This window comes from Centrocercus urophasianus, unplaced genomic scaffold (assembly GCF_019232065.1).
Source record: "Centrocercus urophasianus isolate 14NV4802_14NV808 unplaced genomic scaffold, USGS_Curo_1.0 seq_13, whole genome shotgun sequence".
Taxonomy (NCBI): domain Eukaryota; kingdom Metazoa; phylum Chordata; class Aves; order Galliformes; family Phasianidae; genus Centrocercus; species Centrocercus urophasianus.
Genome location: NW_024884475.1, coordinates 8,602,081 through 8,618,485, shown reverse-complemented (window position 1 = coordinate 8,618,485; position 16,405 = coordinate 8,602,081). Strand labels below are relative to the sequence as shown.

The following is a 16,405-nucleotide window of genomic DNA, read 5'->3' as shown; positions in this document are numbered from 1 at the left end:
ATTAAAGACTACAGTTGGGGTTAGGTTTAAGGACAAGAGTAGGAACAAAGAGAATCAGGAAAATAGAACCCACTCTATTCTTCTAACCCTCAGAAACAAAGACAGAGAAAGGGTGTTAATAGAAGCTCATAATTACTTTAAAATCTAATAGAATCATAATTGATGTAACTTGGGCTTAAGGTAGAAAATTTCAACTTGTGAATTTAAGCTGATGGATGTTGCTCACCTCAGATACTTATAAGGATGATGGAGCAGTGAAAATACTATTGTTGTTCAGAGTTTTCAGCTACAAAATAGCCTTCAGTCCATCTTAAGTGGTGATTTTTTTGAAAAGCAGCAAGAAACCTGGCTTAGAAGATAAAAAAGCCTTCTTCAATAAAAAATGCAAAACAAATCTGGTCTGTTTCTGCAGCATTGTTACAGTTAGGTTAACATTTCTAAAAGGAGAGTCATAAAAATGTTTATTGCAAGCTGCAAAGGCTAATAAAATGAGGAATTTAGTAGGAAATTTGTTCCATAATATAGTGGTCAATCCTAAAACTGATGGCTGATGGACTTGTTTTCCCATCACTTCACTAACATACTTTATATTTCAAAACATCAGCATATCCTTCATTTTAGAAATGAGGCAAGTCTGTGAGACTTTTGCCTGCTTCTACAATTCAGTTTTACAGCAACAGCTTCTAAGTCCATATGACTGAGAGTCTCAGCACGAACTTAAGAAAATGTGGAAGAGAAAAAAAGATGCTTACATTGCTTATGGAGAAGAAAAAAAAAACCCACAAAAAACTGGAATCCAGTAAGAATCCTCCTCCTCAGAGTGCCATTTGCTCAGAAATCTCATTATAGTTTGGGCAGTCTATTTGTTTTCTGATTTATAATGCATGAAGATTTGGTGTTGACAGTAGTACAGCACTACACTTTGCTCTGCTCAAAGTCACACACAAGGTCCGAAGTAAATTCAAAGCAAATTAATGCAGTGAACCCTTGGCTCCAGCCAGGCTCTAGTACTGTGCTAAATAAAATGCAATGCAGAGACGCCCAACCATGCCAAAGATCTCATACTACACAAGTTTTGCAGCATGCAAAGAAGGATTTAGCAGGAAGACCAAAGAAAGAAAAAGTTTATTCTGTCTTTCCCTCAGAAACACCCCCGCGGCGTATGCTCTGCATCTCAGTGCACATCCCCTGCTCTTCCATGATGGTGGCATTCAATTTTAGTAGATTTTTTAATTATTGGAGAGATATATACCGGCCCTGGATTAGTCATTTAACATTTTTCCCCAATATTATGTATTTTTGCTTAATACTGTCTGACAATATCCTCCAAAAACACCCCATGGCCTGCTGCACCTCCTGGCTGTGTGGCACGAAGGGATGTGGCACCAAGAAGCAATGGACTCTCCTGTCCAGGAGCTTTGTTCAGCACGCGCCATTGACCTCAGGGTTGTTCTCATAGTCCACCCCTTTCACTAACAACCCAATCTACTCATTACTACATTTCCTACGGTCTTCCTCCTCTCCACACCATCGCACTCTATAGGCTGTTCTGGGCAGGGCTGTCTTCTTTCTCCAGTGGAGAACAAAGTCCTTCTCCCTCATGGAGAATAGAATCCTAGAATCATTATGTTAGAAAAGACCTCCCAAAGACCATCCAGTCCAACCGTCAACCCGTCCCCACCATGCCCACTGAGCCATGTCTCTCAGTGCCACATCTACACATTTCTTGAACACCTTCGAGTACGGTGACTCCACCGCCTCCATGGGCAGCCCGTTCTAATTTTTGGCCACTCTTTCCAAGAAGAACTTTTTCCTAAGATCCAACCTGAATTTCCTCTAGCACAAACCAAGGCCAGTACCTCTTGTCCTTAATGCTAATTGCCTGGGAGAAGAGGTTGACCCCCCCCCTCACCACAACTTTCCTTTAGGAAGAGAATCATTTAGGTCACTCTTGAGCCTCCTCCTCTCTAGACTGAGCAGCCCTATTTCCATCAGCTTTCTGCATAAGACTTACACTCCAGATGCTTCACAATATTGTTGCCTTTCTCAATGTCTTTCTTATAGTGAGGGGCTGAAAACTGAACTCTTTACTCAAAATGCAGCCTCACCAGAGCTGAATAGATATGGACAATCACCTCCTTGCTCTTGCTGCCTGTACTCTTTCTGATACAAGCACAACAGCACAGGCTTTCTTTGCCACCTGGGCACATTGCTGGCTCACATTTAGCAGGCTGTTAACTAACATCCCTAGGTCCTTTTCCAGCACACAGCTTCCAGTCATTCTACCCCAACCCTGTAGCATTGCCTGTGGTTTTCGTAACCAAAATGCAGTACTCGGCACTTGGTCTTGACAAAGCACATTCTGCTGGCCTCAGCCCAGCAATCCATCCCGTCCAGGCTGCTCTGTATAGCATTCCAACCCTCAGACAGATCAACATTTCCAGCTTGGTGTCACCTGCAAACTTACTGAGGGTGCACTCAATCCCTATGCCCAGATCACCAATTATTGTTCTTGCTTTCTGCTCTTCCTCAACTGCTCTTTATTTTTCATACACTCTTACGCAGGGTTCTAATATCAGAAACCTTAGTTGATTGAAGGGGCCGTGCCAGACCTGAAGAGTTGCCTTTTCCCACACAGCGGGTAAGGATAACTCAATTGAGGGTCACGCAGCACAGGGAGCAGCACACACTGGGCACAGAAGGAGAGTGCTTTATATACGCATCCATAACTGTATTTCCACATTTTGCGAAGCAAACGCTCAGAAAAAAAAATTAAAAGATGCCGCTCCACCCCATTTCCTCTCACGCCAACAACCCCTCCCTCGCGGAGGAGGGCGCAGGGGCCGCCCCTCAGCAGCCGCCCGCCCGGCATCTCGGGACTCGTAGTTCCCCGCCCGGAGCGACATGGCGGCGCCACGGGCGGCTGTTATCGCCGCGTTCCTCCTCGCCGTCAGCGCTCGGGCCAGCAAGTATTCCCGAGAGGCCAACGAGGGGCTGGCTGACGCCAAGAGGCGGGAGGCCGGGGAGTTCCGGGTGGTGAGGCTGAATCAGGTCTGGGAGAAGGCGCAGCGGGTGAGTGATGCAGCGCGGGAGGAGCTGCTGTAAGGCGGAGGAGGGCCGACCCGCGCTTCGGCCCCTGGGCAGCCGGCCGAGGCGGTGCGTGGTCGGCAGCGGTTCGTGCACGGCCAAAGCACCGCGTTACCAGGCCCTAGCGCGGGGTTAAGCCTCCGATTAAGAGAGTTTTTGTCTGGGTTATTAGGCCTGGAGCCTCTGCCGGGCACCTCACGGGCCGATCACACTGCCCTGCTCCATGGGGCTGCCAACCGTGATGCTGGGAGAGAACCCTCAGAATGTGCCCCGTTCCTCTCTTCTGCTGGATGCACTGGGTTAGGAGAAGCGTATCTTCCCATAGTTATATCCAACAGTGAAACTTCGTGCTGAGGAAGCAGAGAGTGCGAAGCCCCTCTGGTATGAGGAAGGTCAGAGGCTGACTCCTGCACCCACTGCTTGAGTGCTTCAGCTCTGTTCAGTGGCAGCAGCCATCATCCCTGCTTTGCTTATGGCAGGAACTCAACACTGTAGGATAAGAAATCCTCCATCGTGGTGGTTAGATTCTCTCTGGTGAGGGACACTAAGTGATGTAGTCTCATGCAGGTGAGCCAGCAAATGGGTATTGCCATTCTCAGATTACAGAATCAAAGTGGCTTAGATTGGAAGGGACCTTAAGGATCATCAAGCTTAAAGATAATCGAGCTCAACCTTACCCACATCATGGCTTCCAAGTCAGCCATCCAGCCAAGCAACAAATGCCTCCAGTGACAGGCTACTCACAACATTCTGCGCAACCTGTGCCAGTGGCTCACCTCCCTCTGAGTAAAGAATTTCTTCCTAACATCTTAAGTCTGCTCTTTTATTTTAGAGCCATTTGCCATTGTCCTGTCACTATTAGTGAACGTAAAGTGTCAGTCTCCAGCTTGCTTCTAAGTTCCCTTCATGAAGCAGAAGGCAGCAATAAGGTCTCACCAGAGCCTTTTCTTCTCCAAGCTAAGTAAGCCCAGCTCGTTCACCCAATCTTCATAGGAGCCCACTGATAATCTTTATGTTTTTCCTGTCGACCCACTCCAATAGCTCTTCATTCTTCATGTGTCAGGGACCCCATGCCTGGACACAGTGTGCCATATGGATCAGAAGGCGGAAAATCACCTCTCGCCCTGCTGGCCACAGCTCATGTGATGCAGCCCAAGATGTAGTTGGCCTTTCAGGCTGCAGACTCGCACACATATGATAGCCATAATTGTGACTGTTATCTTAAAATTCATTGTACTCTAAGCCAAAAAAAAAGCAATTACAATGCAGCAGAACAACCTCTACCCTGCTCTGCACACCCATACTCATGTCCAGAGTATTGTGAGAGCTCAGTTCTTCCAGGCAAAAGTAAGTTAATCCTGGATAGGCATTATCCCATCTAAGCTGCTGAATTGAAACTACGGTATTCTTCCTTGGGCTACACTTGGAATTTGATAGGGTTTAGTTTTGTTGTTGTTATTTAAAAAAAAAAAAAAAAAAAAAAAAAAGCATCCTGCCATACTACTGTGGAGTTATATTCATTGCCCAGCATGTAAAAGAAAAAAAAAATGCTCCTCTGCTCAATGGGAGACAGGTGGAGGACAGGGCAGCAGCATACAAGCTAGCAGCTGAAGAAGAAACAGCACTGAGACTAGAATTAAACTAGTATAGTATTGTCTGTTTCCTCTTATCCTCCCCCCTGTTGCCCCATCTCTCTCTTTTTTTCTTTAATCTGCATCTTCTGGAATTCAACTTTGAAGCTTCACATCATCAAGATTAATTCTTGGCCAAGCAGGCTAACATAAAAAATGGAGATAAGCCTGTCAGGATAAGCTAAGTAACAGTAACTTTCATGTGTGTGAGGCAGATTTTAGAGAAGCAACATGTACTTGAGCTACACTTACTACCATTAGGCCAATAGTCACGTACAGAAGGAAGAACTGTACTCACCCAGCTGGTGAACAACTACACAACACCCCCTCCTCAGAAAGCAGCCTGGACCCAAGATGTTCTCTCCTTAATGGCTGGCCCTTATTTTAGCCCAGGGTTGCTCCATCCTGGATCCACCCCTTCTGGTCACATGGGGGCACAGGTGCAAACACTTTAGTAGCGCTGCCTAGACCAGCCACATGCCATCACCAGGTGCTCAATCACCAGTTCAAACCAGGACCTAACCAGGAACAAGGAATGTGCATCTTGACCTCAGTGTTTTGTTGTTTAATCATTAAATGTAGCTTTCCATCTCTGCTCTCAATTAGTCCAACAAAGACTGACATTGGTATGAAGTGTCATCTGTTAACACTTATTTTACCTGATGTTATTCAAATTCCTGCATGAGATGATCTTGAAGGAAGCAGATCATAACCTGTATGCTTAATTTAAAGCATTTGCCCTACTGTCTTTGCTTTTATATTATGTAATTCAGACAGGCAAGGAGATTCCAGCAGAACATTTCAAAGAATTTGTGTTGTTCAAAAGTTGCATACAAATTATAATGACAGTCAGAAAAATATTCTTGGACTTGAGAGAATTTTGAATAGAATCTTCCTTTTTCTCCTTAGAGAACAATGGACTTAATTTAATTACTTATTTCTCATTGAGAATTCAAAATGTTTGGTTAATGAAGATGCATCCCCAAGCTTTCCATTTAGATGATCTGATGTGATTCTCTGGTACTTTTAGAAAACCCAAAACTATGTGCTTATGAGATTGTACTAACTACAGTGTATGTCTAATGGAAACTGTATTGTGTCATCTTTTATACAGTAGTGTGTCTCTGATGGCAGTTGCACATTTAAAAGGTTATATTGTCCTATTTTGCAGTATTTGTCTGAGTTACTGTTGTCTGAGTTACTGATGGTGACTTTTTTATCCTGGATTTGCTCAACCTGTGAACATATTATGGCATTAGAGTACAGAACTGCCAAGTAATGATGAGTCATTTCCTTCACAATTTATAGCAAACTTCCTCAGTCTTCCTCTCAGAACATCAAGACACAGTTCTGCTGAGCAAAATAGTATTACTTGGTGCCACCACAGCACTGAAGCTCTGGCTGTCCAGGTCAGCCTTCTCCAGAAAAGTAAATAAGTAAATAAGGTTTTCATTATTTTAATGCACAAAATTCATAACTAAAGTGGTTTCTGCTAAGTGCTTAGCTTTCATCAAGCAGTTCTCCAAAGGCAAATGCTAAAGAAGATTACAGAGAGGCTTTAGAACTAGAGGGATCAGAAGTTTTAATACATTCTATAAATTACTTATTGATCTGTGATTCCAAGTACTCTCAATTTTGGTAAATTATTTCACTAGGCTAAGTGCAAGACACAGAGAAAAACCTGGTTTAAAAATTGCAGTAATTAAGTAATCTGGTGTCACTGAATGTAATAGAAGGATTTACCTTGAAACCAGAAACAGTAACGTGCAGAGGTTCCTGAATTCCCTACAATTTAGTGCACTAACTCAGAATAATTACACTTTTCCTAGTAATTTTCAAATAACCTGCTGATGCTCAGTTGAATGGCTGAGTCTTTTCAGTACCATCAGTTTAAACATCAGTTTCTGATGTTTAAAAATTATACCGAGATCTGAATCTGTGTATGTTAAACATACTGAATTCTCACTGAAAATGCAAGTTTTTGTAATCTTTCATCTGATTTTAATGACGAGGGGGAAAAAAATGGGAAAAAAAAAGAAAAAACATCCAGTCAGTAAATTTGTGCTGTAGAATGGATGAACCCAGCCAGTCTAGGGGTGGATCTGAACTCCTAGGAGCTGTTTGCTCAGCAGCCTCAAGTAGGACAAAAGAAAGCTCAGGCAAAACTTCACTGGAGGTCACACTGCTGGCACGTGTTTTGATTACCTCTCTACTCTGGGCTTTTCTTCTTGTTATAAACACACATGCAAGAAGTTCTTAAGCATGAGCATGATTTGCTTCATTTTCTTGTTTCAAAGAATAACTAAAGCATCTAGAATCTGGAAATTCAAATGTTTGGGCTCATCTTGCAGCGGTGCTGCTTAGCCAGCTGCATGTTAGCTATTGTCTTTGTTCTTGTTTTCTCTGTGTATTTCACAAAATTTCAAGCTGGCCCGTTTAAATCCTTTTTTTTATTTGTGTCAACCTCAGTATTTTCTCTTTTTGTTCCATTATGTAGGACAAGAATACTGCTAGGTTTTTGTGTTTTTAATGCACATAAACCATGTTGAGTAGTGGAATCTTTGAAAACTGTGTACTTTGTTGCTAGTAAAAATTGCTGATAAATGGGTTGTGTGACCAGCAAGGCTGTGCTCAGCATCCTGGTAGTCTGCAAAACCATGCTGACAAAAGAAATTTACCAACTCACTAAGATTGTGTGGTTAGGTCCAAAAGAAAGCATACGTGCTGGCAAGGCACAACATTTGAGAAGTTTGGCCATTATTGCCTGTTGTATGTTAGTAAAACTGAATGGAGTCACTTCCTTCTTCTGTTTTCATTTAGCTTCATCTCTCTGCTGTGAAACTAGCAGAATTGCACAGCGATCTGAAAATACAAGAAAAGGATGAGCTAAGCTGGAAAAAACTGAAGGCTGAAGGGCTGGATGAAGATGGAGAGAAAGAAGCCAAGCTTAGACGCAACTTAAATGGTAAGGTACATCTTTGCAAAAGAAATTGAAACTGCATGAAACATTTGTTTAGACACCTCTATGAGTGTTTGAACCATTTAGTAACAGATTGACTTTCAAGTCACTAAGACACTCTATGCAGGAGTTGTTTGGAGATCAGCAGGGATGTCAGGAGGCTAACAGCCTCCTTTGCTTCTGATGTTTTCAAAAAAGATCATTAAACTCTTCATCTTAAACTGTTAACCTGCCCACTGTGAGCTGCAAAATCTAACTCTGAAAGTCAAGGATGCAGCAGCCAGCCTTGTGTACATTCATAGCAGATTCTAATGCATCTCTATCTTCTATTTCCCCTGCAGTCATTATGACTAAATACGGAATGAACGGAAAGAAGGACTCCCACCTAACTGATAGTAACTACATTAAAGATGGTACAGAAAGTGATACACTGGATGACCCAAGACTGGAAAAATTATGGAGCAAGGTGGGTAAAATTTCCAGGATTGCAGTGTAGTAAACCAGTGTTTCTTCTCTTCTGTGAGTCTCCAATCTTGGAGCCTGAATAGCTTTAAGCTATACTGATCTATTTTTTAAACACAGGACAAACTGCTGTGCTCTATAGCACATATCACTGTGCACTGTGGGCATTCCATGTGCATCCAAGTCAGTAGGTTTGGCAGCTTATCTTTGCTAAAGAAAACACACCACAGAGGCTAAGATCTTCTATCCATTAAGACAAATAGAATCTTTCCTCAAATGTCACTGAACACATGATTTTCTTTTGTTGTTTTTCATGTTCTTCTTGTTGTTCTTTCCGTGTTGGTTTGTTTTTAACTTTGCATTTAAAATAGAACTATCTCATGGAATATTTAGAAAGGAGAAAAAGGATGTTTGGGGAGATGTTAGAAAGACATTAAAGACATTCCCAACAATGTTTTCAAGTGAAACTTTCCAGAATTTGCATGAAAAATAAATAGAAATAAATAGAAAGTGTACTGTCTGGGCAGCTAAAACTGGCAAAGTAGTAACCTTAAAAAATGAAGTAATTTGTTTTTTATAAACAAGTAGTTGTATAAAGCAAAGAGTTCTTAGACAATCTAGTGCAATGGTAAATAAAGCAGAGAAAAGTTAGGCTGTGTTTTAAAGTGTTACTGTAATCAGATGCAGCTCTGGCAAAGGATACATTGTCATGTGCTTTAGGGACTAGTTAAGTTCATCACTCAAAGTATTCCCTAAGGCTGAATAGGTGTGAACAATTTTCAATTTTGGTCTTGCCATTGCAAGAGGTAAGTTTGGTGGGCAATTAGGGCTTCACTAGTTGCTGAATGTAGACCTATGAGGAACAAATCACTGCATGGCAAATAGAATCATAGAAATGCACAGTAGTGATACAGTCTTCACTTGCCAGTAGAGTATGTTTTCTTGAGTAAAGATTGTGCTTAATATTGGGCTACAGCTATCACACAGACAGTTCCCTTTAATTTGCCCTTGAATCTCTATGGCCCTTCCTTCTCTATCAAATTATTTTCCACAGAATAGAAAAGAGGTGTTTTTCATTGGGTAGTCTGTAGCAAGCCAACTTCAGTTTGATATGATTAAAGTGACCATGTTCCTGAATGTCTAGTTTGCCCTCAAACTTATATCATGGGATTCAAAACAGAAGATCTTATGGAAGAGCTGGGCTTAATCATTTTCCTAATGTAGCAGGGAGAAGTTTCAGCAAGGGAATTCATGTAATAGCACTTGGCCTGGGAGTCATAATGAGCTCATGTTTCTTTCAGGCCAAGACCTCTGGGAAGTTCTCAGATGAGGAGCTGGATAAGCTTTGGAGAGAATTTAAACACCACAAAGAAAAGATTCGTGAATACAATATTCTGCTTGAGACCGTGAGCAGAACTGAAGGTGTCCAAACATTTTCCTGGTGTTTCTAGATCTCTGTCTATTGCCTCCATTGTTTCCAAGTCTCTTTGAAAATCCCTCAGTCTGACGTTCCTGCTAGAACAGCTTGCAGATGCTGACATTCCCAGATACTTGCTTGGTTTTATTCCACATTAGCTGCCAAAAAATCATGCCAGCTAATGAAAGTGTTGCCCTTTCAGTTTTCTAATTCTTGCTTGTGTTTCAAGCAGTGAAGATACCATCAGATTACTAACAATGGCTTATTGGAGTTTAATGGAAATTATGCTGCAAGCACAGATTTACTGCTGCAGATTGTGGTTCTAAAGTCTGCAAGACATGGTTGTGTCATCTCATCAGTGGAAGCCCAAGAGGATATGTATCTTGGGCACTGATCCTGAGGATCTGTATCCAGTTTGCTGTATTAATCCTAGTTAAAGTTTTGTTAGAATCAAACTGTTCTAAAGCTTGCAGGCAGCTTGATGTTTGCATTGCAAAGTCCAAGCTGAAGCTGCTGAAAGTTATTTCAACATTGGATCTCCTGACTAATTCATGAAGTGCCTGAGGGAGGGTGATAGGATTTACCAACCATCCCTATTCCATTTCCTCGAGGTAATGCTAACCAGGGAAATTAGAACATTCCCTTATTAAAATTTTAGCTGATCACCAGCAGGAGGTAAAAGGCATTTGTGTAACATCGCCCTCCAGAGCACTGAGGAGCATCAACCTGCAAAAGGAGTTACTGCTTTTTAGAGTATGATGTTAATGTTTTACTGATTGTAAGAACTGATTATATTTTATCCATCCCAGATTTGAGGGATTTCTACAGCTTCTTACCTGGTAGGATTTGGCCCACAGTCAGCTTTTCTCTTTCAACAGATATTCACAAAAATTTAATCAACCCATCTGAAGAGAACCTGGTGAAAGAGGAAGTCTTGCACAACAAACACAGAGAACTTAAAGACAAGCTAAGAAGCATCAACCAGGGGTTTGAGCGTTTGCGTAAAGTCAGTCACCAAGGATATGATGCAACCAGTGGTACGATTCAGTGGTATTTTTTTCATGTTTATTTGGTATCAATTTTATTAAACAAAAGTCAGTGAGCAAGTTAATTCATTTAATCATAGTAAATTCATTTAATATGGGAAGGGATATTACACTTTCTGCAACAGAGGGCAGGTAAGTTAGGCAATGTGCAGGGCAAACAATGGCGTTGATTAGTTTGGGGGATTTTTTTTTATTATTTTTTTATTTTTTATTTTTTTTGCTTTTAAATCATCCTTTTAAATAAATGGTAATTGCTACAGTACTATTGTTTCAAGTGAAGTACTTGGACTTTTCTCCCTTTTTATCTAAGTAGATCTATTATATAATATAATAATATATATATATAATATATTGTTTGGTGTATCTGCATGCTTATCTTGCATAAAAGCATTATGTCCAAATTTTCATTTGGTGATATGTGTTTGTTTAGAATTTGAAGAGCCAAGAGTGATTGATTTGTGGGACATGGCAAAATCAGCCAATTTCACTGAAAAAGAGCTAGAATCTTTTCGGGTAAGTACAATTCCAGTAAGATCTCCCATGGAAAGATATTTTCCCACATAAAGAAATACTCCATGTTACTCTTAGGGCAGCCAATTCTATATTGCTTTTCGGGCATCAGAAAAAAAAAGTCATGATTTAATGTCTCAAATATATACATATATGGAACTATTCATGCATTTTCCTAGGAGGAGCTGAAACACTTTGAAGCAAAAATTGAAAAACATCATCACTATCAGAAGCAATTGGAGATTTCACACGAGAAACTGAAACATATAGAGGGGACTGGAGATAAGGAGCATCTGAACAGAAACAGAGAGAAATATGCCATGCTAGAAGAAAAGACAAAAGAGCTTGGATATAAGGTCTGTATAAATCCAGTGTACATACCTGCTGAAAATTAGACTCATTAGTGGAGGGAATGTCAGTTACACAGTGCTAATTTTTTTCATGCAGGTAAACATCTTCTAGAAGAGGAGGCTAAGGCATACCTGTGCTTCATGTTTAATGCAGAATAGGCATGATTGGTTTTTACAGACCTAATTCTAAAATGCCCAAAAATGTCCTAGACTCAGCTCTTCCTAAGAGCTGCCACATGTACTAATAACAAAATCTGAATATGTTAGATTGATTCATTCATTCTTGTAGCATCATTTGTTGTCGTACTGAAATTTGTTTCCTTTTTCTGCTAGGTAAAGAAGCATTTGCAAGACTTATCCAGCAGAATCTCTCAAGGTCTTCAACACAATGAGTTATAAACATCTGTTCTCCTTCATGGGGTCAATTTATGAACATAAAACAAATTACAGAGGGATTTTATGAACAGGGTTAACCAAGCAGTCCTTCTGAAATGCTAAGGATTGAAGAGTTGTCCAGTAAGAAAACATTCTGTGGTCCACTTAGTTTTGTATATTTGCACTATCACAATACATGATTACATTATAAATCTGAATCAAGTAACAGCCTTTGAAATAACTCACGTCACAAGGAAGTGTGAACTCTCAGAAGATTCCTGCTAGTAAAATTAATACTGATCTTATAGTTAGTCAAAGTATTCTGATCAATGAAGGCAAACACCTGAGGTGCAGGTTGTTAAAGTTAAGAGAAGTTTAATATTTCGTTGTTTGGTTTGATGCATTTTCTACTGAAGGTAATTAAAATGTTTGTACTTGCTGAGCATTGACTCAGAGCTGCACTGTATATGAACCTTTCATGTGAGAGGAGGAAGACAAATAAGGAAGGAATAAGTATTGTTGTCAATTCACAAAACTTGCAGACTAACACATCTGAAGTTACTGAATGTGTGTACAATTGTGTCATTCGTAGTTGCTTGGTTTTGTTACACTTAGTCATTAAAAATTGAAACAAGATATCAATGAGGTGTTTTTTTTCTTCACTTTTGTGGGAGGACAAGTAACTAGATGGAATTTTTTTGAGCATATATGCTTATTGGAACTGAAGTTAACTCACACATATTTTTTTAATACAGAAGGTTAGTTTTGCACAAGAATGTGATTCTGTATTCTGAATAGAGAGAAGGCTTTCTAAAGCAGCTTTTCTCTGAGTATGTACTCCAGTAAAACGTTCCGTCAAAGTTTCTATTGCTTTCTTTTCAATACCAGAACTTCCTGTTGCACATCAGAACTTTGGCCACTTGGATTGAAACTTTCTATAACAATAATGATGATCCTTTATTTCTAAGGATTTTTTCTTATGAAACTGCCAGGAGCAAGACAAAGGCAAAGGTCCATCGTAGGTAAATCATTACAGCTGCTTGGTTGCAAAGCTCTGTCAATCTCACAGAGCTGTAGCATGCCAGTTTAGGAAACTGCCTTCAAGTCTTGCTTGCTATATCTGTTCTGTGAGAAGCAGTAAAGAGAGACAGTTTGTCAAAATCAGCCACTATGTACATTATTTATCCAGGTCCTGAGTCCATGGTGGGTTGAAAGTAATATGATTCTGCACATAGAGACTACTTCATAACACGCAGGTGATTTTAATGAAAACAGTGGTAGAGTCCTACCGTGAGATTTTGAATGCCTTACATTGCAGCAGGAAGTAATTTTTTACTGGTTTTGTTTTAATGTAAGCTGTTATTTATACTTCAGAGAATCGTTGTTCATCATTAGAAACACAGACCACAGTGACTGAGAGTAAATCAATAACAGTTCTTAAAAATAATATGATTTAGATGTCTCCAGGGAATTGAGAGAATATTGGTAGCTTTCTGATTCTGGGAGCAGCACTTGTGTCTGCAGTGACATTGCCAGCGATGTTCCAGACCTAGACTTCAGCCTAAGCACCACAGTTGATTGCCTTTGGTTGCATAAGAGACTTGAGCATAGCCACATTCATGGTGCTAGATCTCCCTCTAGCAGCTGTAGTGCCAAAGGTGGCATTCAGTAAGTTTTAGAGCAACCTCTGTTTTCAGCTCCAGGATTTCATTAAGAATGGTCTGAAGCAAAGTTAACTGATGTACTGTTCCATAGATAATAGAATTTGTAGAATTATTTCTACTGTAGCTAGAGGCAACTGAAAGTTCCAGTAAAAGTTCATCATAGAGATAGTTCGTGTCATTTGTGGTGCATGTCTCCTTTGGTTGGTAAGCTAAAAAAAAGTAAACCCAAAAATAGTGTGGCTGATTCTAGTTAAGAAAGAGAGATCTGTTTTTTTCTGTTAGCTGCATGCCATGCACAAGAGCATAGAGCACAAAGCTGGGTGTGTACCTGGAAAAGAATACGTTTTGTGAAGAATTCCTGAAATGCTGGATTCACAGAGCGCATCCAGATTCAGAGCAACAATAGTAATGCTTGTCTCACAGTGCACAGTTGCTTCAACACAGCCTCAGCACTCACAGAATCTCAGGGTTGGAAGGGATCTCAAGGATCATGAATCTCCAGCCCCCCTGCCACAGGCAGGGCCACCAACCTCCATATTTAATGCTAGACCAGGCTGCCCAGGGCCCCATCCTATCTGGCCTTGAACACCTCCAGGGACAGAGCATCCACAACCTCTCTGGGCAGCCTGTTCCAGTACCTCACCATTCTTCTCTGTGAAGAATTTCCTCCTGACATCCAACCTAAACCACCCCTCCCTCAACCTAAAACCATTGCCCCTTGTCCTGCAGTTATCAACCGTTTCAAACAGTTGATTCCCCTCCTGTTTGTAGGCTCCCTTTAGGTACTGAAAGGCTGCAATGAGGTCACCCCCTTTTCTCCAGGCTGAACAAGCCCAGCTCCCTCAGCCTGTCCTCATAGAGGAGGTGCTCCAGTCCCCTGATCATCCTAATGGCTCTTCTCTGGACCCTCTCCAACAGCTCCCTGTCTTTTTTGTACTGCGGGCTCCACACTTGGAAGCACTACTCCAGATGGGTCCTCACAAGAGCAGAGCAGAGAGGGACAATCACCTCCCTGTCCCTGCTGGCCACCCCTCTTTTGATGGAGCCCAGGATACCATTTGCCCTCCGAGCCGCAAGAGCACACTGCTGGCTCAGGTTAAGCTTTTCATCCATCAAGACCCCCAGGTCCTTCTCCACAGGGCTGCTCTCAACCAGTCTGTATCGATGCCTGGGATTCCTCCGGCCCGAGTGCAAAATTCTGCACTTTGCCATGTTGAACCTCATCAGGTTCACCCGGGCCCACCTTTCAAGCCTGTTGAGGTCCCTCTGGATGGCATCCCTTCCTTCAACTGTGTCAACCACACCACTCAGCTTGGTGTTGTCAGCAAATTTGCTGAAGGTGCACTCGAAGGTGTTAAAGAGCACCGGTCCCAAGACAGAGACCCCTGGGGGACACCGCTCGTTACCAGGCTTCAACCTGGACACTGAGCCATTGATGACCACCTTCTGTCTGCAGCCTTTCAACCAGTTTCTTATCCATCAGGTGGTCCACTCATCAAATCCACATCCCTCCAATTTGGAGATAAGGATGTGGTGGGGGACCGTGTCAAAGGCCTCGCTCAAGTCCAGGTAAATGACATTGGTCGCCTTTCCCTTGTCCACCGATGCCATCACTCCATCATAGAAGGCCACCAGATTGGTCAAGCATGACCTTCCCCTGGTGAAGCCGTGCTGGCTGTCTTGGACCACAAGCCCATTCCTCATGTGATCAAGCATGTTATCTAGGATGATCTGTTCCATGATCTTCCTAGGCACAGAGCTGAGACTCACAGGCCTGTACTTGCCGGGGTCCTCCTTGCTCCCTTTCTTGTAAATGGGAGTGATGTGACCCTTCCTCCAGTCATCCAGGACCTCACCTGACAACCTTAAGCAGAGTTGAGGGTTGCACCAGATCTTTACCCAACATATCACAACAGTAATCAGGCTCAAACACTGGCCAAGCTCCAGCAGAGTGGCAACTACTTCAGTGTACAGAGACTGACAACATTTATTTACATGTTGCAGTAATTTAAAATTAGGAACAAGTCACAGATCATTAGTAAAAAAGGCTGGAAGACTGGTTTTAGTGCAGTCATTTACTTCAGTTGTTGAACAAGGCTGTTAATGAGTCATTAGGTACAAAGGTTGTTCATACAAACAGAGAAGAAAATGTTAAGCAGCATTGTTTGCTCCTCCTAAATTCAGCTTCCTCTTGAAAGCCTGAAACACTCCAGCAATTAGATGTTGCAGTAGCACAGAGAAAACATTAGGAATGACTTCCATTGCTGCCAAGGCTCTTTGCTGCTTTTTTTGAGATCTGGAGAGAGTGCACAGGCTGACATCTGATTACACTGCTTTGAAAGTCTATGCCTTTCACCCAGCAGTATTTGTACAAGTCATTTTATTGAGGTTTTAAGCCAGAGACATTTCATACAACCAAAATAACACGAGTGAGTGGGCTTTGAGATGTTGCTTTTAAAAATGGCTTGAATCGTCCAACTCATGTAAAAAGCAACAAAAAATCAAAGCCAAGAAAAAGGATACTTGGATTTGTCTATAGTTCATGTATACAGTCCTGTGCCTAGTGCACATTGAATTATGGAGGCCATAGATGAGACTGCAGGGAAATGCCGACTGAATAGGAAAGCAGTAACAGCTTTTCCAGGGTAGCTGAGGCTTCTCTTCCTTACCGGGTAATTTATCTGATTTATCTTGTAATTATTTGAATTATAGTTTTTCAAATCACTCTGGGAAAAAAAAAAAAAAAAAAGGAAATACAAAAATAGGAGCAGTAGAGGGAGGAAAAGAACTGTATTTATTAGAAGGGGGAAAAAAGATCAGAATGTTTTGTGCTTTATACAGTCTGTCAAACTCTTCCCTAAAAAAAGAACCTCAAATTTGTTAGTGATTTCATACAGCTTGGGG

At 41.5% G+C, this 16,405-nt stretch overlaps 1 protein-coding gene across 1 annotated transcript; it reads left to right on the top strand.

Annotated features, from left to right (window-relative positions):
• Positions 1-2,878: 2,878 nt before the first annotated feature.
• LRPAP1 (LDL receptor related protein associated protein 1) lies at positions 2,879-12,473 on the top strand. Its single transcript, XM_042812741.1, has 8 exons — positions 2,879-3,072; positions 7,539-7,683; positions 8,019-8,143; positions 9,441-9,561; positions 10,435-10,593; positions 11,033-11,115; positions 11,292-11,468; positions 11,796-12,473. Exons 1-8 carry the CDS (start codon positions 2,905-2,907, stop codon positions 11,859-11,861), a joined length of 1,044 nt encoding a protein of 347 aa, XP_042668675.1. The 5' UTR covers positions 2,879-2,904; the 3' UTR covers positions 11,862-12,473.
• The last annotated feature ends 3,932 nt before the right edge of the window (positions 12,474-16,405 follow it).

Bases quoted from the DNA above. Each gene is read 5' to 3' on its own strand.
- LRPAP1 (XM_042812741.1), top strand. From the start codon at position 2,905: ATGGCGGCGCCACGGGCGGCTGTTATCGCCGCGTTCCTCCTCGCCGTC. The intron at 10,594-11,032 runs GTACGATTCAGT...GTGTTTGTTTAG, and splicing joins AGGATATGATGCAACCAGTG to AATTTGAAGAGCCAAGAGTG. The intron at 11,469-11,795 runs GTCTGTATAAAT...TTTTTCTGCTAG, and splicing joins CAAAAGAGCTTGGATATAAG to GTAAAGAAGCATTTGCAAGA.